The sequence below is a fragment of the Pseudorca crassidens genome, chromosome 5 (genome assembly GCF_039906515.1).
Source record: "Pseudorca crassidens isolate mPseCra1 chromosome 5, mPseCra1.hap1, whole genome shotgun sequence".
Taxonomy (NCBI): Eukaryota; Metazoa; Chordata; class Mammalia; order Artiodactyla; family Delphinidae; genus Pseudorca; species Pseudorca crassidens.
Genome location: NC_090300.1, coordinates 22,478,215 through 22,499,495, shown reverse-complemented (window position 1 = coordinate 22,499,495; position 21,281 = coordinate 22,478,215). Strand labels below are relative to the sequence as shown.

The following is a 21,281-nucleotide window of genomic DNA, read 5'->3' as shown; positions in this document are numbered from 1 at the left end:
TGCTGTATCTGACGACCCAAGGTTTTGGGGAAAAACGAGGGAGGAGCAGGTTTACAGCGGAATATCAAAGTTCTGTCCACTTACATATTATAACATTCCTAGATTGATGAGACTTAAGTGTCTTGATGAAAATTTTCTGAAACAGTATTCAAATAACAATAATATGAATAACGTTCCAGATAGAAGCATTTCCATATTGTTGCACATAACAGACATGAATCTCACCCTTCCTGCAGCTTCTGAACATCTGTCCACTAGTGAATTAGCTAAGTCTTTGTCTGGCAGGCACATTTTCTTTACCACTGCACCACCAGGGAATGCGTTATGTTCATCCAGCCTGTGTATCCAGACAGTGCTTTATTTCTGACAAGCCTCCAATGTGGTTGCCCTGAGTGTGGGATAGGCAATGACTTTAACTGTCTTTTGTTTATAAAGGTGATCAGCTCAACAATAAGGAATTAAAAAGGCAGTGATATTAATAACAAACACCAGGGCTTCCCTGGTGGTGCAGTGGTTGAGAGTCCACCTGCCAATGCAGGGGACACGGGTTCGTGCCCCGGTCAGGGAAGATCCCACATGCTGCAGAGCGGCTGGGCCCGTGAGCCATGGCCGCTGAGCCTGCGCGTCCGGAGCCTGTGCTCCGCAACGGGAGAGGCCACAACAGTGAGAGGTCCGCGTACCGAAAAACAAAACAAAACAAAACAACACCATTTAGTGAATACCTCTGTGCTTGGCCCTTTATCTCATTTTATCCTCACAATTCTGCAAGGTAGATGGAATCTTTCTACCGATAAAACAACTGTATGTTAGAGGCTAAGTAACTTGCCAAGCACCACAAAACTCATAAATGTTGGAAGAGATTTGAAACTCAGTATATCTCATTCTAAACGTTTTTATTCACTAATATGTATTTTTTGAGTATGTTCTAATATGCTTCCATTTTTACTTAAACGACTCAGAGACCTTAAGATATCTAAATAGTGAAATTTTGTCATCTTTGGCATAAAATATTTCCACACTAGCATCTGAATAGTTATGTAAAACTAATGAATTATTAAAATCTTTTGCAGAGGTAATCAAGGTAAACAAATTTGACATCCATTTTTAATTAATTTCTTATTGTAGGTAAAAGGTTAATTATTTAATTTAAAACTTCAGGTTCCTGAACTTGAACTTGAAGCAGCTCCCTGACCTGAGAGAAAACAAAGAGGTATCATTTAAAAGATAAATCAGAAGGCATTTAAAATAAGTGACTGAGGAAGAACTTGAAAAGTTAAGAATACTCCTCTACATGTTTTAAATTAGTTTTACTATTTTCTGTCATAGGAGATGAGTATGATGTATGTGCCATTTGTTTGGATGAATATGAAGATGGAGACAAGCTCAGAATCCTTCCGTGTTCCCATGGTATGAATAATTACATACTGCTTTGAATTTCTGTATAGAGTAATTTATACTTAGGTTCAGTATTAGAGAGACAGGAGATAGTTATTAGCACACCATAAGCCAGGCCCTGTACTAATCAGTGATCTCATTAAGGGATGGAGCAGTTTATAAAAATTTACAAGCTTTTCTTCTCTTGTTCCTATGATACATATAGATCAGAACATGAATAAACATTAAAAATAATGTTCTCAACTACAGTATACTACCTAAAAGATGTATATTTTGCTTCAACAGCTTATCATTGCAAGTGTGTAGATCCTTGGCTAACTAAAACCAAAAAAACCTGTCCAGTCTGCAAGCAAAAAGTTGTTCCTTCTCAAGGCGATTCAGACTCTGACACAGATAGTAGTCAAGAAGAAAATGAAGTGTCAGAACATACCCCTTTACTCAGACCTTTGGCGTCTGTCAGCACCCAGTCATTTGGGGCTTTGTCGGAATCCCGCTCACATCAGAACATGACAGAATCTTCAGACTATGAGGAAGAGGACAATGAAGATACCGACAGTAGTGATGCAGAAAATGAAATCAATGAACAGAGTGTTGTGGTCCAACTGCAGCCTGATGGTGAACAGGATTACAACATGGCAAACACTGTGTGACCTTCAGAGGGTATTGGGTTATTTCCCTTTAAAATGTTTATTTAGGCATAAGTGTTTTTGCTCCCTTCAGAGATTTCTGTAGAAATAACTTATTTTTTAGTATTCTACAGGTTAATCAAATTACTGAAACAGGTTTTTTTGATCTGGTATTTATCTGCAGGAGTGTACTTCGTTTCACTAATAACTAATATAGACTGGTGCTGTAACTCAAGCATCAAATCAACTCTTTTGGAATGAAATATAGCCAAAACATTAAAAAAAAAATTCCTCACTATAGCTTACAATTAAAACCTAGATCACAGTATGCAACTGTTTCATGTTTTTACACACAAGGTCAGTGCTGTGGCCACCTAGCATGAGCTAAGCCAACCCCCATCTCCATAGAGTTACCTAAAGCTGTTGAGCTGGAATATGCTTGTTCTGGCGTTTCTGCCGTCATTGAGTGAGAGGCGACAAGGTAAGTTAGCATTTTTCTTCCTATCAATCAGCACCACGGAGACGCAAAGCTGTCTTTTTCCTTTCTATTGCCAAGTAGTCTTATCCTGATAGGAACAGTCTGTACTAGGGCAGATTGCAAAAGGTTTTTTTTTTTTTTTAAGGTTTTTAATACTATAGTGTTATGTATGAACTTGACTTATTGGCTAATGCCTCTGGACTTTACTTACTGAATTTCAGTATCCTTAGAGATTTTGTGTTGTTGTGATCAAAGGAAAAAGAAAATGCTGTATAAAAATACCAGACTTCAGTAACTGTTAATACTCAGATCATATACCTCTTAATAAAGAGCATCTTATGCTAATTAGCCCTGCTAAACTATGTACAGAGGAAATTGTTCAAGTATTGGATTTGCAAATATTGCTTAATTTTAACAGAACTAATGATGTATTTAAACAATGTATTATGAAAAGCTAAATTATACATTATTGTAACTATGTAGAAAATATAGACTTACGTATAATCAAAATGTTAAGAATTTTTATATGGCCTTGTATGAAGGGAGTTTGAATGTTAATAAACACGTTTTCCACTTTAAGAACTGGCAAATATTTGTTCTGCTATAGTATTACCAAAATTAACCATATTTATATGCACAGCACTTTTGAACAGTATAATGATTAAGGTAATTTAGGTTAGATAAATGCACATCACCTTAGAATTTTCTACAAAGGAACTGCTCACAAGCAATTAGGTAATCCCCTGAAAAGTTAAAACTGCAGCCAAAATCATTCCAACAATAGTGTGTATTACGGTACCTTCTTGCAATGATACATCCCTTACAGTAAAAGGTAAACATCTAGATGTATTTCTATTGACATGGGAAACTGACTGATTGATAGTGAACAAAAGCATATTCGAGAATAGTTAAGTATACTAGTTATATTAGCCTTTTGTTGTAAAAAGAAAAATTTTAATAAATTTTTAAAAAGTGTAACACTATTTGGGGCAATTTCACTTTTTGAACTTTTTTTAAAAAATTCTTATAAGCAACAACGAAAAATGAGTTATTTCCACTTAGGAAAATCAAAAGTTGAATTCTTCATCATACTCCCACGCCCACCCTGCTCCACAGAAATAAAAACACGCCTGAGAAACAGAGTTTTAGTTTACTATGGTAGTTAAGCCAAAGCTATGGAATTTGACACAATTGTATGATCCTAACTTTTCTAAACCTGTTTGGTCATTTGTGTTAATTTCATTTATCCTAAAGTAGGGTGTCAGGACAAAACACTGAGCTCAGTGCCTGGCACATAAATATAAGTAATAGCTTTTATAATTATTAAATAATAAAACATCATCAGTGTAACGTGTATCAGAGGTTCTGTTCCCTCACTCTTTAATCCACAGTTCAAATCAAGGACTTGGTTCCTTCAAATTTAAGTTACGAGTTTTTCTGAGGCAAAAATAATTTTTTTTTTTTGAAACTCCAAACTCTTAGTTGTTAAAAATATATATACTTAACAGCACTGTCTAGGACTGTTACTAGTTCTCTTAATAGTCATTGAAATCTCTTATAATTTCTCTGGTATAACTATACAGCTTTTTAAATAAGATGTTGAATAAAATTAAAATCCCACTTCTATTAAAAAATATATTCCTGGGCTTCCCTGGTGGCGCAGTGGTTGAGAGTCTGCCTGCTGATGCAGGGGACACGGGTTCGTGCCCCGGCCTGGGAAGATCCCACATGCCGCGGAGTGGCTGGGCCCGTGAGCCATGGCCGCAGACCCTGTGCTTCCGGAGCCTGTGCTCTGCAACGGGAGAGGCCACAACAATGAGAAGCCCATATACCGCAAAAAAAAAAAAAAAAAAAAAAAAAAAATTCCTAATTTAAAAATTTTCCGATTTTAGAAGTATAGTCACCTGGAAACTTACCTGAGAGAAAAGTTTATATTTTGCCTTCAGAAATGCATATGTAAAATACATTATATACTGCATACATTTATCCTATTATATAAAATTCATTGGTGAGCATTTTCTTATGTAATTCTTTAATGACTATTTTATCTTTTGGACATACAGTCATTTATTCGACCCATAACCCTGCAAGTTAAATCTTGTAGTTTTCCAAGTTTAGTTATTCTAAGTAATGCTGTGGTAGCAACATTCTGCTATACGAATTTATATAGCTCCACTTCCTTAGGTTAAATTCCTAGAACTAAATACACAAAGCAAAGACACATGTATATATTTTCATAAGTGTCCTTCAAGTGAAATTGTGGGAAGGGGGCCAATGACTAGTTTCATTCATTATTTTAATGATACAGTTGCCCTCTACCATCTTCTACTCCCCTACCCACACCTCCAGCATCATACACAGTCCCCTCACCTACTTACTACAGGTTCGTTCAGTAAGGGTTTCACAAGTGTGGTCACTGCTTTCTAATTAGTTACCCTAACAGTTCTTTACAACTAAAGTATAAATGTATATATTACCATAAAATCATAAATCATCACAACCCAACCACCAGATTTTCATTTGACCCACCTCCTGTTCCTAACAAGGATCTTGTAACAGGTCAAGAAGTTTTATTGTTGTTTTACAATTCTAAGGTATGCCCAGCTGTCAAAGTAGCCCCAAATCCATATCTTCCATATCTTTACATCCCTCTATGGACAATCAAGTTCAGAATTGACAACACTGTCAAAGAAAAAAAATTTAATTATGCACAGTATATTTTAAGTAAGGCAAAGAGATTAACTCCCATTCCCTAACCCACCCTTTCCCAAAGGGGTAGCATACAGTTCACTTAAAATGGATCAAGGCCGACCTACTGTTTCTAAAGGGACTTCTGGAATCTTCATCTCCAGGGTAGAAATCCAGAGCCCAGAATCTGCATTATACCCAGCTCCCCCAGTTGTGCTTAGACCCACCAGCTTTTGAACTTGGAGCTTCTGCTTGAGAGTGTGTGATAATCTTTTATCTGAATAGTATTAAACATATTTACTAAATTTCAGTACATCTCAGGGACCTTACAACATCTGGGATTAAACTATTACCTAGTCATAGTTAACATGTCACTCCACAGACAGAAACGGCAAGACATCCCAATTATCTTTTATGCTTTTTAAGGAATGTCTTCCCTTATGTGAGAGTCCCAGCTGGCTGACTTCGGCCTGCCAACATAGCCTCCAAATTGAAAGAAGTCATGTGACAGTTCAACACAGAAGAATCCACAATGCAGAAACCCTTCTTGGTATTGGGCCCCTTACTGCTCCATTAGATTTCACATCAAGAGGCCAGCAACAAGACAAAAATATTTAATTTCTAGTGGTTAAGTCAATTTTTGCCTCATAAGCCTGAAAATGAGCCTGAAATAACTACAAGCCATTTTTAATAAAGCAAAGCCTACTGAAAATAAATTCCCAGGCACTCATTTTATGATAAATACTAAAGGAAATGGAGTAGGCCATTAGCTGAATTTTTTTTTAAATTTTATGCTTGTAGCAGAGTATATTCCCATTGTATCAAAAATCAACTGTAACAGTAAGCTAACAATTTATATAAACAACAGGAGTCTAGAATATTTGGTTGGAATAAATTTATTTCATCTGTCTGTAAACAAGGTGTTTAATAGTTATGGCATTTTTTTAAATGCATATTAAATCAGATGAGTTAGACTGTATCCCAGATGTAACAAAGTGCAGGGAAAGAAATGGACAAATCAGCAACAAGATTTGTTTTTAAATCTGTACATTATCCACAAGGCCCAAACAATAGAAGCAAATACTAGAATGTCCCTAAAGTAGTGCCATTCGAAAGAAACCTTTAAGAGGTCATTTAAAATCCATCTCACAATAGCAACAGTTCATTTTAACAATAGTATGGCACAGAATACATATGAAAAAAAATTCATCACAAGACAGCCAAGTCCACAATAATGCAACTTCATATAAAAACTCAAGCTGCAAATAAAAATTGGTCCTATGAAGAACAAACTGGACACACTCCAGATGGTTATGTTGGGATACCAGATGTCCATAATGGCAGCCTTTTACAATTTTACTAAAGAGTAGAGCTGGTGTGCAAAGAAAAAGACAGGAACAAAAATGTGAGCTATTGCAATGATGGAATGTCCCTGGGGATTCAATCAGTATGGTTACTGTAAGGTCATGGGAGGAAGTGCCTTTGCTCTTGTTTTGCAGTTGCACTTGTCATTATGTCCTGTAGACACTATGAAAAAAGATTTGTCTTTACTCAAGTGCAACAGCAATACTAAAAGCAAACTACTGCAGCTCTCAATAGCTCATCAACAAAAGGAATATTAATTGGTTAAATAAACCAGGCACTGCATAAAAGAAGGTGGAAGCAAACCAAATACCTATGTGCGAAGGGAGGGGGTGGGAAAAGAGGAGTGAAGGAAAGACGCATGCACTTTTTCCTCCCAACCATGCGCTACAAAAGGAAGACTAAATGAGCTAAGTAAATGCTCAAAGTGCTGAAAGACACTGATCAAATTAGAGATTGTACAACCGGCACCTTGCTTAATATTAACTTATTTTAGTAATCAATATCCCATTAATTGCTAAGACAAAGTGATGCCCAACTTGCAATGCCCCCTCCCCCCAAATTTCAAGGTATCATGCAAATCATTACTGTGCTGCAATTATGTTGCCAGATAAGGTTGGTTACATACAGTGGTTAACATACAAATGATCCACTGGGCAAAGAGGAATCGTGACATTAGAAAATAGGTAAAGAAAAATTAGCTACCATCTATAGTCTGGTAGCACTGTGACCATAATTGGGGTGGTGATGAAGACAGTTGCTAGGTAGATGGGGAGAGGCTGCTTACACATCAGACCTCCTCAGGTATAAAGCGAGTTCATATGCTTTCTTGTTAAGTGTGCCTCCGTGGACACCTTCCTTTCCCATGACTATAACCAATGCTGGAGTACACAAGGAAACAAAACAAAAGTGAACAGAATTATTTAAGGGGGGGAGGGCAGAAAGAAAGACACCTTTCCCCACCAACAGAGGGATACAAAGGAGACACAGGTTCATACCCCATCACCCTGCATTGCTAATAAAATTTCCAGAATTAAGACTCAAGCTTACAGCTAGGAAAGTTTAAGAGCAATTTTTCCCTAATACTTAACAGTCTGCCTAGCAGCTAGAACCCAGAGTCTCTCAAGTATTTTGCCATTGAGTATGCCTTCTTATTCAATCCGCCTCCATGGACCCCTTCTTTTCCCATTACAAAGACCAAGACTGAAAGAGAAAGAAGAAAAGTGTTTCAAAAGAAGTGTTAATCAAGAGAGTCCCATAAGTTTTAGCAGACAGAACCCCATTAGTAAGTTACATTAAGTTAGTTTTCCATGAACAACGAAGCACTGAAGTCAGCCAGGTCTCCAAAAGGGAGAACTTTCAAACTAGTAATGTGCTGAAAACATTTTGACTATTAACTGTACCTTGGAAGTCCAATCAGTGCAGCTGCAATGCTCTATAAAAATATCTTTACACTAGCTAGGGAAAAAGAAGTGTGATCATTTATCTTTTTTAATTTTTATTTTATATTGGAGTATAGTTGACTTACAGTGTTGTTTTAGTTTCAGGTGTACAGCAAATGATTCAGTTATACATATAGATACACCTATTCTTTTGCAGATTCTTTTTCCTTTTAGGTTGAGTTCTGAGTAGAGTTCCCTGTGCTATACAGTAGGTCCTTGTTGATTATTTATTTTCTATATAGTAGTGTGTATCTCTCAATCCCAAACTCTTAATTTATCCCTCCCCCACCACCTTTCCCCTTTGGTAACCATAAGTTTGTTTTCTAAGTCTGTGAGTCTGCTTGTTTTGTAAATAAGTCCTTTATATCATATTTTTTAGATTCCACATATAAGTGATATCATATGATATTTTTCTTTCTCTTACTCCACTTAGTATGAAAATCTTTAGGTCCATCCATGTTGCTGCAAATGGCATTATTTCATTCCTTTTAATGGACATTTATCTTTTATACAGGGCAAAAAACTTCTGATTAGTCTGACAATACATATTAAACTGGCCCCCAAAAAATAAACTTAAAAAAAAAATTAGGTAATTATTTACTTATAAAATTCTCCCCAAATTTAACTGCTTGATTAAGTACCAACTATTAAGTCTTACCAGTGGGGCTAAATGTATCTATTATTTCCAGAGGAAAACCAAGACCGAATTTTAAATAGCATTTTCAGTGCCATTCATAAAAGGACAAATTAAAAGTACCAAAGGCCTGTGCTTACTATATCCTCTCTGTGTTAGCTTTGTTTTTAATTGAGTCTAAAATCCTAAAACAGATTTACTATTTCCAAAAACAGGTTCTTCTATGATGCAGTTCAAAGGTCTACCGTGAAAATGTTAACATATGTACATATGTCAGATGTTATATTCACTGCCACTAGATGTCAGTAGTGCTGTATGGTATGAAAACATTCTCGTTTTTATGTCACATGGTTGATGCTTCTTTTTAATATATTTATCTGAGCTCAGGTAATGTTTTAGAGATTTGTCTACTATTTCACAGTCATCTAATTTTCCTATAGAGAAATACTCATAAGCATCAACTCACATCAGAACAAGAGTAACCTTTAGGACAGTCACAGGGAGTTGGTAGGACCACTGCAGTAAATTATGGCTCAGAGTAGCTTCCAAGTTTCTTCCCATGGTAGATGTGGTCTTAAAATTAGATGTGCCAAGTCTGCTATATGAGGCTACATAAGCCCTCTTTATTTACAAAACATTTACACAGGTTAACACATTTAAATGTATCTGTAAATCAACTAGATGTCATAATAAACCTCAGTTTTAAAAGTTGCTTTCAAAAAAGTGAGATTTATTTAGTACAGTAAGAATTTCTGCAATGTTGACAATAGTCAGGAAACACCAGAATTTCTGGACCAGTATATAAATGAAATATAATTTCCTACTTTTCGAATAAATCAGACACACTTAGTCTTTGAAAATATTTTAGTAAGTGGAAAACTTACTTCAAAACCCTGATTCTAATTATTTCTCTCTTCCCCAGCAATGTTTCTAATAGAAATATGAGCCAATATTAACTCTTCCTTTTTTATGCTGAATAGTGAATGACTAAAATGTGAGCAAGAAAGGAAGAGATCCAAAGGTCAAAGACCCAAAGGGACTAAAGTAACAAATTTGAATGATTTAACAATCTGAATAACTAACAGTTGAAGAGACAAATTGATTTTTTTTAACTTTTTATTTTATATTGGAGTAGTATAGTTGATTAACAATGTTGTGTTAGTTTCAGGTGTACAGCAAAGTGATTCAGTTATCCATACAGAAGAGGCAAATTTAGATGTTCAGTTTACTAAAGTTGAAACTGAAAAGATGATATGAACATTCTATTTGAGAAGAAAGTCAGGATCTCAGAGGTTAGCTTGTGTATGCAGCTGCTGTAGAGGAAGTAAATCTACAGCAGTGCCTCCTTCAGTGCTGAGCAGTTCACAAAAACCACCTTAAGAGCCATTATGAACTCTTTTAACACTTTATTCAAAATGTTAGAGACTGCTTAATCACTTGTAACGTGGCATGCAACTTTCAACCAAAAGTGTGCCTTGCTTACCTCTACCAGCTCTGCCGACGGCAACGTTGTATGTTGGCTCCCCACCTTGACTCTTTGTCCGGATGTCCATTGTGCAGTCACCATCCACGTATAGGCTATCTCTGATCACTGAGCACTTCTTTGCGCCAAGAGTCAAACCACTGGTAAAGAAACCTTCCCGGTCTTTTCCTACAATCATATCTATTTCTACTGGCTGTCCCCCCACCACCCCCCACCCAGCCCCCAACCAAAAAAAAAAAAAAAAGGAAAAGAAAGAGAAAAGAAAAAAGTTGTAGTTAATTCCTTGCCTTGGTATAACAGCAAAGACTGCCAAGTTTGTACTACCACTACAAGACATCCACGTTTCAACAATGTAAAATCAAGTTTCAGTCTTTTCTAAAAAATTACTTAATCCTACATGGTGACATGTTTTATGTCAGTCAGTTAATTAGATTTCACAGTTAAGAGTGTAGTCTGGTAACTAAAACCAGTCTACGCAAAGAATCTCTACTTGTTAGTTGACACTAGATAAACTGCAAACTTAAGAGTTATTTATAAACTGTTTCAAATCAGGTGGTACCTGAAGTACTTACGTAATGGTAAAGATTCACCTAAAAACTTTCAGCAAAAGCTTATCTATCATAATCAGTCACGTTACAGTCATGTAGCATCAAATTTAAAGTTGTTTGAAAGTCTCCTAAAATAACGCCCATGCTTGGCAGACCTGTTCACTTCTACTCGCTTCAAACAGCTTGTAATATCCCCCATAGTATTAATATGAACTTCAAGCCCTAGACTTCAGCGCATCCCCAAATTCATATTTCCCTCCTCTCTATTATTCTAGCCGCTTACTCCTTTTTCTCTGCAACTTCCCTTACCCTACCACCTCAGTAATCAGTTTTCTTTCTGGGCAAACGCAAAGAGGATTCTGTCCGCAGCACTGCAGTAGGCAACGGTAAAAGAACAGAGAAAATGGAGGGAGACTGGGAAAGAAACTGAGGTAGCGACCAGAACCGGAAAGGAGAAAACGTGCATTCTAACATTCCATGAATAAGAAGGAAGGCGTCGCCCCCATCAGAACTGCAGAGTCATAGCAGGCCCCAGCCATTTCCAAGCACACTCCTGCAATCTTCCCGGCCAGACAGCGGGAACTCACACACAAAGACAAGAGGACCGCAGAAAAAAAGTTGATCACCAGATGCCAATTCTCTGTAAGAATTGTAGCCCACTGCGGTAATAGGAAACCTGAAAGTACTTGTATCAAGGACTGAGTTCTACACTGCTAGATCTTAAACCATGTTAAGCAGTACAAGAATAATTAGTAGCACCCATAATAGGGGGCCTGGATTTGGGCGTTTGATAGGAAGGGGGCGTGAAGCTTAAGAAATTAAGAGAATGGTGCTGTATTTGATATAATCGTCACAATTATAGAAAGAGCCTTGTTTAGAAAGAGGCAAAACAATAAAGCAGCACTGGACGCTTAGTGACAATTATCCCCCAGACATGTGGCAACCGAGTCAAACCATCAAGTCACAAAAAAATCAGGCACCGTGAAGCATAAATCTGCATTAGTGCCTTTACTACCATTACTAAAGAGGGAGGGACTTGGAGAACTTAAGTGTCCCCTTGGTCTTCGCAGATTACTAAAAGCCCCTTTAAGCACCCCCTTTTTTGGAGCTATGTTGCGTAACTGGGGATAACGGTGTATCGATGAATCTCCATAGGAGGAGGAGAGAAATCAATGGCAGTTCGCCATCTTGGAGAATTAAAAAAAAAAAAATCCTATGGAGCCTGAGCTGTAGTCGAGATTCACGAATCCACCTACGTTGTCGGTGTATATTTCTCGCAAGCCTCGGAGGCCTGGACACCGGCAAACCTCCGCCAAGTCGCCGCGAGGATCCCGGGGGCCGGGCAACCGCCGCCTCTCACAGCCCGCGGCGCGGGCGGCGCGCTGTCCCCGGAGCGAGGGGCGGCCCGGCCGCCGGAGGACCCCCGCCCGGGCCCAGCGCGCCCCGGCCCGGCCCCTCCGGTCCCCGCTTCCACCCCGGGACGTACAAAGCGAGCCTCAGGGCTTCCAGGGGACCCAGGAGGACCGAACAAGGGGAAAAGGGCCCCCACCCCCGAGCCGGCGAGTGCCCCCTCCCCCAGCCTCACCCGGACAGGCACTGGGAACGCCGGGGAGCCGGGCCGCCGCCCCCGCCAGTCAGCGCAGCCCCTCAGAGGGGGCGTCCCCGGGCCTCCGGCTCTCCGCCCGCCCGGCAGCCGCATCCTTGGCGCCGGCCGCCCCGCACACCTGCCGGCGCGGCCCTCCCGGCGGCCCGGCTCCGCGCGGCGGCGCCCCCACGGCCGGCCCCGCTCGGGTTCGGGTCCCCGGGCCACCGCCGGTTCTCACCGTAATGCTCTGGAAGACGCCCCCGGCTGTGGCTGCCCATACGTATTTGGCGTCGCAGTAGCCGACAATGGCGGCCTCCTGGCAGCAGCCATCGCACATCAGGTTATCCACGTAGCTCTGCCAACCGGCCATCTTCGAACCCTTCGCACTGCAGCGGGGACGGCGAGGAGCAGCAGGCGCAGCGGCGGCGGCGGCGGTCGCGGGCGGCGGCGGCGGCGGCGGCGCGGGTGGAGGCGGGGCGGGGGCGGGGAGGAGGCGGCTCTGCGCAGGCACCGACCGCCCCCCTCCCCGAGGAGCTGCGGCGGGAGGACGCTGGGACGGTGGTGAGGGACAAGCTGCGGGGCGCGCCCGGGCCGGCTGCCCTCCCGCCCGCAACCGCGGGACTGACTAACCAACGGCGGGAGGCTGCGGAGCTGCTGTGCCACCGACTACAGTGGCGACTGCTCCTTACCGCGGTTTCCGCAGCTCTCCGCCGTTTCGGCGGGGCGTGCGCGAGCGCGTGCGTGCGATCCTTCCGCGGCGCGCCGACTCGGAGGGTCCCGGCGAGGGAGAGGGAGACTGAGCGGGAGAGGCGCGGAGGGATACCGTCCGGGGCAATCACAGCCGCCACGTGCGGTCAGCTAGACCTGGGAGCGGCGGCGTCGCTGTGGGTGGCTGAGTTTCGGACCCCGGGCCTGCAGAGAGGGCGTCTCCCTCGTCGCACTCCGCACCCCAGGGACGGCGGCTTGTGGGAAGCCTCGGAGTCCCTGCGTCCGGGCTGTGAAACGCCTCTGTTCTGCGTCCGGTGGCTGGGGATGCGGAATCTTGCGCCTAGGTGTCGGATTGCAGAGTTGCCCTGGTGACGGGGATGCGGAGCGTCTACTCCTCTTTGTGGTGGGGCCGGGCTGGTAGTAGGGTCACCCACTCTCATCTTAAGCGTCCCCAGTGGGACCCTCTTCCCTGGACCCCTCTGCCTCTTGGCCACAAAGGCTACCGAGCGGGCGCGCTCCGACAACCTGAAATCAGAGCTGGCGTTCGTGGCTTTAAGGAACATTTCTGAGCTTTGCCGATCTTTCATTATTGTTTCATTTGGGTACCACGGGCCTCTCATTGTGTGGATTCTTTGACAGGAAGAACCCCTCTTCCCCTTAAGGTTGCTTACGTGTGGCTAAATTGCTCGTAAATTGCGAACAAAACAGATAGCAACCTATGTAAAATTATTGGTTGGTAACTGGGAAAGTTACTGGTGGGTCGAAGAAGTCGCTGAATATGTAAAGAATTTTAAGATCTAAGAGTTCACTGTATGAACATGGTAATATTTCTGCTCTCGAAGGGTGAAATAATTTCAGGACCCAGATCTCAGAATGGCTTGTATTTACAAGTTAAACCATGGGTGGAGTCCCTGTGAATCTTGAGTGTTCTTTAGTAACCTCTGGGCGTTATGACTAGACCGGGAATTAGGAGACGTCCAACACTTTCAAGTGAACAAAACGATCAGTCAGTCAAGGGAAGAGAGCGTCTCAAAACGTTGAAAAGTTGATTTTCAACTTTAAAGTTACTGTGTAAGGTCACAGTTTGTGACAGGAGGATTACACAGAGGTAGCTCAGGAAAGAAGACAAAAACGTTGCTAAGCAATCTAATAGGTTCTGAAGTTTTCTGTTTTTTCTGCAGTTTGCTTTGAAATGTACAACTCCTGCAAGCAAGGGAAGAAAAGCACAGTAAGAGAAACTCCAAGTCCGGCTCCTATCAGGTTGAGACAATGTATTCTCCCATGTTCTGATGATACAGAAAACCTGTGTGGTATAAAATGTGACAAAACGTGTTTCATTTTTGCAGGTGTGCCTCCCACCTGGTTTAGTCACACTTACTAGTTCTTGTTTAGTACTCTGCTTTTTTTTGGTAGTTGTTGATGGTTTTAATCCTTCATTCTTACCAGTTTATCAACTTAAAAGTTAATGATCACAATGTGCTGATAGCACGAAGTGTCATTGTAGGAATTCATCAAGCTGTACACTTCTTGATTTGTGCTGTTTGTACACGTTATAATTCAATAAACAGTAAAAAAGAAAAATAATGATAGCTTGAAATTGACTTATTTATTAATCTACTCTGAAGTTTTTAAGATTCAATTTTGACACTATTATCTTCAATAGCAAAGAGATGCAAATAATGCATTCCATTCTTATTCTTTTATTGTTGTCTAAACAGCAAAAGGATTGCATTAACTGAATATTCTGGTATTCAAATCTCAAAAGATTCTAAATCACATTGATTGGGTAAAACATAAGAATTTAGAATTCCTATCACTATTTTTTAAATATCCTTCAAAATATAACAGTATTTTAAAATTACTGTTATACTTTTCCAACATGGTGTTATTTCTTTCCCAGAATTGCACAGTAAAATTTAATCAACTATGAAAAAAATCTGTATAATAGACTAACTAGGTTTAGATTTTGAGATGATACATTCAAAGAGAGTCTATTTACTGTCTCTTTTCAGTCCTGTAATAAAAAAAAAAAAAAATCCTGTGCCTGTTTTCTTTAGAACCAGACTCAGAGCATGCTGCCTTACTTTTTATTTGTATACAGTGATCTGTTCCTATTTCCTGTAACTAGTGCTTACCACAAAGTGTTTCAAAAGGCATATGTAGAAGTAGAACACTGAGTTTTAGGAATTGGAAAGTTAAGTCTAAGAGAGTATCAATATGAGAAAAAAATACCAATTTGTATCTTTCCTTTTTTTCAGAGTAACTGATCCCCTACAGTGATAATAATGATGTCTGGGCAGAAGCAGAGAAAAATCAAAGCTCTGTTGTTGATACAGATATCCAGATGTAGCTAACAGCAATCAGTCGTAGCATGTTTAAATGTGGAATGCATTATTATGCATTCTTTGCAAAATCTTTTATTCTTATTTAGGAAAACAGTAACTGTGGTAAATTAGATTCTTTAATGTATCAGTCAAGGATTGCCTGAGCAATTTTAAGTCCATGTGTAAATCATTTGACATTCTAGCAAAATACAAAGAAACAAGTTGTAATTAAGATGTACTCAACCTGATAAACATTGGGGTAAGAACTAAAACTATATAATTAGCCCCAAAACAGTAAAACACTAATTAACTAAGCCCACCTCAAGTCCTCAATTAACTAAAATTTTAACTTCCATACTTCATTTTTTTGAAAAAAAAGGTGTTTTAATTATAAAAGCAATTGTCACAACAATCAAGAAAGTTTAGAAAATGGAGCAAAATCACCCTTAATGCCACAAGCAATAAACATGTTATCTTTTAAATGTATTTACCCATTGTTTTGTGATTTTCACAGTAAAAAAACAAGGAGTACCTACAATTCTGGATTTGTCAATTTTACCCTGAAACTATGAATTTTTGATTTTTATAGCTTAAAAGTTTATTTAATACAAGTTAAAATTGTTATATTTTTCTTTCTGATAAATTTAACTTTTAAGTAGAGGCCCTCTTTATCACTAGTACTGTTTTTTTGTTGTTGTTTTTGTGTGTGTCTTAAAATCTATTTTGTCAAATATTAAGGTAATTATCCCAGTTCTCTTTTTATGGATATTTATCTGATATATCTTTCCCGTCTCCCTCCCCTTCCCCCTTCCTTTCTCCCCCTCCTCCTTCTCCCCTCCTCCCTTCTCTTCCATCTCTCTCTCTCTCTCTCTCTCTCACTTTCTCTGTCCTTAAATTTTACATGTCTCTTCAGTTAGCTGGATTTTGGCTTTCTGTCTAATATGCAGTCTAATTTTTTTTCCTTTACTGTACAAAAAACGGTTTTATTACCCCAACTGCACCTCTGTTCATGCTCTAGGTCACACTTGTTTCTCAGATTCGACCCAGGCTCATAGGCAAGTTACCAGATTAGCAAATAGGAGAACTGTTCTGCAAAACAGCAACTGTCAGCTTAAGACATTACTAACATTGCCGAAGGAAGCAAGGTTACTAGGGAAGTGTGGACACCCCAGGATAATGATTTCTGGGACAGGAAACCCTCTGATAGAGCCAGTCCGACTGTCTATTCCTCGAGCTTGCAAATTAGCACTCTGTCCCAGAAGCCCCGACACGTCTACGGGCCTCTCAGAGCGCACCCTTTGTGCTCCCTGGCTGGAGCAGAGGAGGATGGAGATATATGGAAGGTTGGTCAGTCTCAGTTTTTAAAAATGAAGTCACTACTAGAAAAATGGAGCAAGGGGCAGAGACCCCTGGTGCAATCACATGCTGAATCATTGACTTCCCAGAGAGCAGGCGCCTTACAGGTTCCTTCAGTCCATGGAAGTGCTCAGAGCGGGGCGGGCCAGGGTGGCCACGGAGCTGTGCCTGCCTCACTGCATGCCGAGCCACTGCTCCTGACCAGCCCACTGGGCCGCCTCACTGTCGCTGCCCCCCAGGTCCCCTTCTTCCCCACTCCCTTCCATGTCGTCCACGTCTTCCTCCTGAGTGGCATCCGTGGGACTCTTCTCCTTCTCCACCTTCTGCATCCCCTCTAGAGACTTCTGGTCACTGGGGTCCAAACTAGGGGACAACCAAACAAAGGAAAGGCCTGAATCTCTGCCTTGCTTCTTCCTGGCTAATGCGTCATCTCCCTGGCACAGCAGTGAAATGACCACCCAGTCACAGAGAAACTGCTAATGCCTGGCCTCTCCAAACAACTCCAGTTCCATAGGCAGGATTGAGGGAGTCCACCACTTAGTGCTATACTGTACTGGTCCATTGCTTCCTGATACTCACTGACAGCTACAAGGAAATCTAGGGTCCGAGGCAGGACACAGTCACTCTGATTAGCTAGCGTGTTCCGCAGCAAAGCAATTCCAACTTCGTATTTCTGTTCTCTGGTAAGTAGCTCTGCTTTTTTCTCCGCAGCCTTAATGTAGTTCAGCCTTTGGGTCAGGGCTTTATCTAATAAAGTTTTGCTTTCTCCTGTGTCACTGGGTCTTCAAGACAAATGGTGGCTGAAAGGGTAAGGGTCTGTGCGTTGGCTCCTAGAGTTTTGTAAACATAGTTACCCATTACCGTTGCTTCATGAATACTGTTGGAGGCTAAGTAACATTCGATGAGACCTTCATAACAATCTAAGCGACAAGGTGCAAGACGTATAGCCTCCCGAAAGTGGATTATTGCTTCTTGGACTCTGCCCATGTTTCTAAATGCTGCTCCCTTAAGTAGCAAAGCTTGAACACTATTACTGTTCAGCTGAATGGCCTTGGCTCCTAAATAGAGGGCTTGGGAGTAGCGTTTATCCTTTAATTTTTTATTCATGTGGAACTTGTATGTTCAATTTCTATTGTTTTAGTGTTACCCTGGAAATTTTACCATGCATATTTAATAGAACAAAGCTTTAAATTAAATAATACCTTAAACCCTCCAACCAGACAATCCAAGAACCTTAGAACACTTTAAGTCTGGTCACGCCTCTCCAGACTTTTTACACAGGTATTTATATACATGTATTTGTATGTTTCCTATTTTATTTACTTACCATTCCTTCTCATATCTCAGACCATTACTTTATGATCCTTTTCTTCTTTCTAAAATAAATATTTAGAAGTTCTTTTAGTGGAGGTCTCTTGATGGTGAACTCTCTTTTTGTTCATCTGAAAATATCCTTGTATCACTTTCATTCTTAAAAAAAATAGGTTGGATCTACAATGCAAGACTGACACCTCGAAGATGGTATTATTTCATTCATTCTGGTCTTCATCATTGCTGCTGTACTTTATGATCTGTTCTTTTGCTCTACTTTTGGAATCTTTTTGTCTTTGCTGTTCCACAGTTCCACTATGATGTATCTATACCTGGGTTTCTTTTCTTCTACTTGGAAACATAGATTTATATCTATGATCACTTCTGGAAAATTCTCAGTCATCACCTCCTCAATTATTCCTTTTCCTCAGTTCTCTCTACTCTGTTCTTTTAGGGTTCAAATAAATGTTTCCTTTTCCTCTTCTGTTCTCCATATCTCTTAGCTTGTTTTATATTTTCCATCTTCTTACCTCTCAGTGCTGCATTCTGGGAAATTTCTTCAGTCACATGTTCCAGTTCATTCTTTGACTATGTTTCATCTGTTGGCAAACCCCTACATTGAGTTTTATTAATTCCTAAAAAATCTATATTTTTTATTTTTAGAAATTCCACTTTATTGTCACATAGATCTTTCTCATTGTTCCTGATAGTCTCATTGTTTGCCCAACTTTGTGGTTCCATACTAAATTTCTTTAAACATTTCTTACCTAGTTATTCTATACTCTGTATATGACAATCCCAATATCTAAATAAGTTGTGCTATTTTTTTCTCTCACACATGGTGTCTTGCCTCCTTGTGTACTTGGTGATCTTAGATTATGAATTTATATTTTCTGGATCTTACATCAGTGGGAATTCAAATGGCTTAAATTGAAGACACTTCATTTCAAAGATGATTTTCATCTGCTGCTGCTGCATGTCCAGGAGTGCCAGCAACCTGGGACCACTTTAAACCTCTCTATGGTGTCCCCTAAAGCAGGTGTTCCCTAAATCAGCGGTCCCCAACCTTTTTGGCATTAGGGACGGGTTTCGTGGAAGACAACTTTTCCACGGACGGGGGGCGGGGTGTTCAGGTGGTAACGCGAGTGATGGTTCAGGCGGTAATGCGAGCAATGGGGAGCGGCAGATGAAGCTTTGCTCGCTCACCCTCCGCTCACCTCCTGCTGTGCGGCCCGGTTCCTAACGGGCTGTGGACCGGTACCGGTCTGTGGCCCAGGTGTTGGAGACCCCTGTCGTAAATGCAGGAGTATCAGATTTACCTCCTCACACAGAACTGCTATTGGCATTTGCAGTCAGACCAACTCCATCTCTCCAGCATGCATAAAGAACCCTGTTCTAATTTCTGCTCAAGACTTATTTCTCTTTATTTGGTAGGAAGAAGGGTCTTTGAAGACTTTTCTAATTTCTGAGAGCCAAACAAAACATCAAAAACTGTTTTTGATTCACATCTAGTTTTGTAGCAGAATGATTCCTTCACTATATCTAGTCCACTGTGATGAGAAGCAAAAGTCGTACCCACAATTTTGCATCTTCTGTGTTTCATTCAATAACTATAAATTGAACATGGGTTTCTGGGTTGGGTACTGGTTGGTGCTATTTACTGAGACAAGGAATTTGGAAAGATGAACAACACTAAGGAGGGAGATATTAAGCTTAGTTGACTTTTCTGTACTTGTGAGATGTCTAGTGAAAATGTTGCTTGGCAGTTAGATATAGAACCCTGTAGTTCAGAAGAGGGGTCTGGACTCAAGGTCACATTTCAAAAATGAATAAAGGAAGAGATGTTCACCATGAAAACAGAATGAGTGGCCAGAGAAGTCAGGTGGGAAATCAGGAGCCAGTAAATCATAAATGCACAAGGAAGAGAGTTTCTCTAAATTGTAGGAATGGACAAGAGTAGCAAATAATGCTGAGAAGTCAAATAAGAGGAGGATTGAAAGGTGCTCAAATATCATATGAGACCACTTAAATATGGAATATAAAAAAAAATGCTACAAACGGACTTATTTACAAGACAAATAGACACAGACATAGAAAATGAACTTATGGTTACCAAAGGGAGATGGGGGAAGGATAAATTGGGAATCTGGGATTAATAGATACACACCATTATATATAAAATAGATAAACAAGGTCCTACTGTATGGCACAGGGAACTATATTCAATATCGTGTAATAACCTATAATGGAACAGAATCTGGAAAAGAATAGATATATATATGTCTAACAGAATCACTTTGCTGTATACCTGAAACTATCACAACATGATAAATCAGTTACACTTCAATTTTTTTAATGTAAAAAATAAAATAAATATTGGGTTGGCCAAAAAGTTCCTTAACTTAGTGAATAAAGTCAAAAGTTCTTTGTGAAAATGAAAAATGTCTTATTTTTACTTAAAACCGAATAAACTTTTTGGCCAACCCAATACACTGTACTGTAATGATTCTCAACTTCATAAATTACATCCCAAAATCCATGGATGAAATAAATGCCTTAAAGACTTAAAAAAAAAAAAAAGTACAGTTGGATAGAATTGGCCTTAGACAAAAGATGGGACAACTTCATTTTAACAGCAGTATATATAATTGTCGCTTTTTCACCTTTTTACTGCAGTATAAGATACATACAGAAAAGAGTATCAATCATAAATATATACCATGATGAATTTCACAAAATGAACTCACCCGGTTAACCAACACCCAGATCAAGAAACAGGATGATATCAGGAGCCCAAGAGATCTCTTCTTGCCCATGTTAAGTCAACTATTCTTCTCAGGGTTTTAACTACTTTTCTGACTTCTTAGAACTCATAGGATAATTTTGCCTATTTTTGAACTTTATATAAATTTCTCCTCACACTGTTGTTCTTTTTTTGTGATGCTTTCTGGCTTCTTTCCCTCAATTATTTGTGAGAGTCATACATATTTTTGCATGTAATTGTAGTTTGCTTATTCTCGTTGCTGTATAGAATTCCATTATGTGACTAAAGCATAGTTTATTCCTTCCACTTGTGGTGCATATTTGGTGAGTTCCTAGGTTTTTGCCGTTATGAATATAAACACTTCAGCGCATGTGTTTTGGTGAGCAGAGGTGAGCACATTCCTAGGAGCGGGATTGCTCATAGGTTTAGGGTCAGTAGATAACTATGAAACAACCTTCTGAAGAGATTTTACCCAGGTGCTGGCAATGTAGGAAAGTTTCAGTTACTCCACATTTTCACCAACATTTGGTATGATCTCTTTTTAATTTTAAACATTTTGCTGGGAATGTAATGACAA

General features: G+C 40.0%; 2 protein-coding genes and 1 pseudogene across 9 annotated transcripts in view; 1 reads left to right on the top strand and 2 right to left on the bottom strand.

The window, feature by feature from the left end:
* Window positions 1–3,081, top strand: part of RNF13 (ring finger protein 13) — a 132,440-nt gene extending 129,359 nt beyond the window's left edge. For all 4 annotated transcript variants that reach the window (XM_067737515.1, XM_067737517.1, XM_067737516.1 and 1 more), the window contains 2 exons: window positions 1,327–1,407; window positions 1,681–3,081. In XM_067737515.1, the coding sequence (XP_067593616.1) occupies window positions 1,327–1,407; window positions 1,681–2,045 (446 nt within the window). In that variant the 3' untranslated portion in view covers window positions 2,046–3,081. The remainder of the gene's footprint in view (window positions 1–1,326; window positions 1,408–1,680) is intronic.
* On the bottom strand, window positions 639–12,711 carry PFN2 (profilin 2). 5 transcript variants are annotated; one of them, XR_010943453.1, is made up of 4 exons: window positions 10,966–12,399; window positions 10,109–10,301; window positions 5,043–5,181; window positions 639–1,192 (listed from the first exon to the last, which is right to left on the bottom strand). XR_010943453.1 is itself a non-coding variant. In XM_067737521.1 (3 exons), exons 1-3 carry the CDS (start codon window positions 12,609–12,611, stop codon window positions 5,141–5,143), a joined length of 366 nt encoding a protein of 121 aa, XP_067593622.1. In that variant the 5' UTR covers window positions 12,612–12,711; the 3' UTR covers window positions 5,040–5,140. The 5 variants fall into 5 exon arrangements, 3 of the variants coding, with proteins under 3 accessions (XP_067593622.1, XP_067593620.1, XP_067593621.1); XR_010943452.1 differs by lacking the exon at window positions 639–1,192 and adding an exon at window positions 3,847–4,291 and having other exon boundaries at window positions 5,029–5,181; XM_067737521.1 differs by lacking the exons at window positions 639–1,192; window positions 10,966–12,399 and adding an exon at window positions 12,480–12,711 and having other exon boundaries at window positions 5,040–5,181.
* A 3,569-nt stretch (window positions 12,712–16,280) lies between these two features.
* LOC137225595 (anaphase-promoting complex subunit 7-like) lies at window positions 16,281–17,736 on the bottom strand (annotated as a pseudogene).
* Between the last annotated feature and the right edge of the window lie 3,545 nt (window positions 17,737–21,281).

Coding starts and splice junctions, on each gene's coding strand:
- PFN2 (XM_067737519.1), bottom strand. CDS start 12,611: ATGGCCGGTTGGCAGAGCTACGTGGATAACCTGATGTGCGATGGCTGC. Junction 10,302..12,479: donor GCGTCTTCCAGAGCATTACG/GTGAGAACCGGC, acceptor GTGGGGGGACAG/CCAGTAGAAATAGATATGAT. Junction 7,753..10,108: donor CGTCGGCAGAGCTGGTAGAG/GTAAGCAAGGCA, acceptor TTTCTCTTTCAG/TCTTGGTCTTTGTAATGGGA.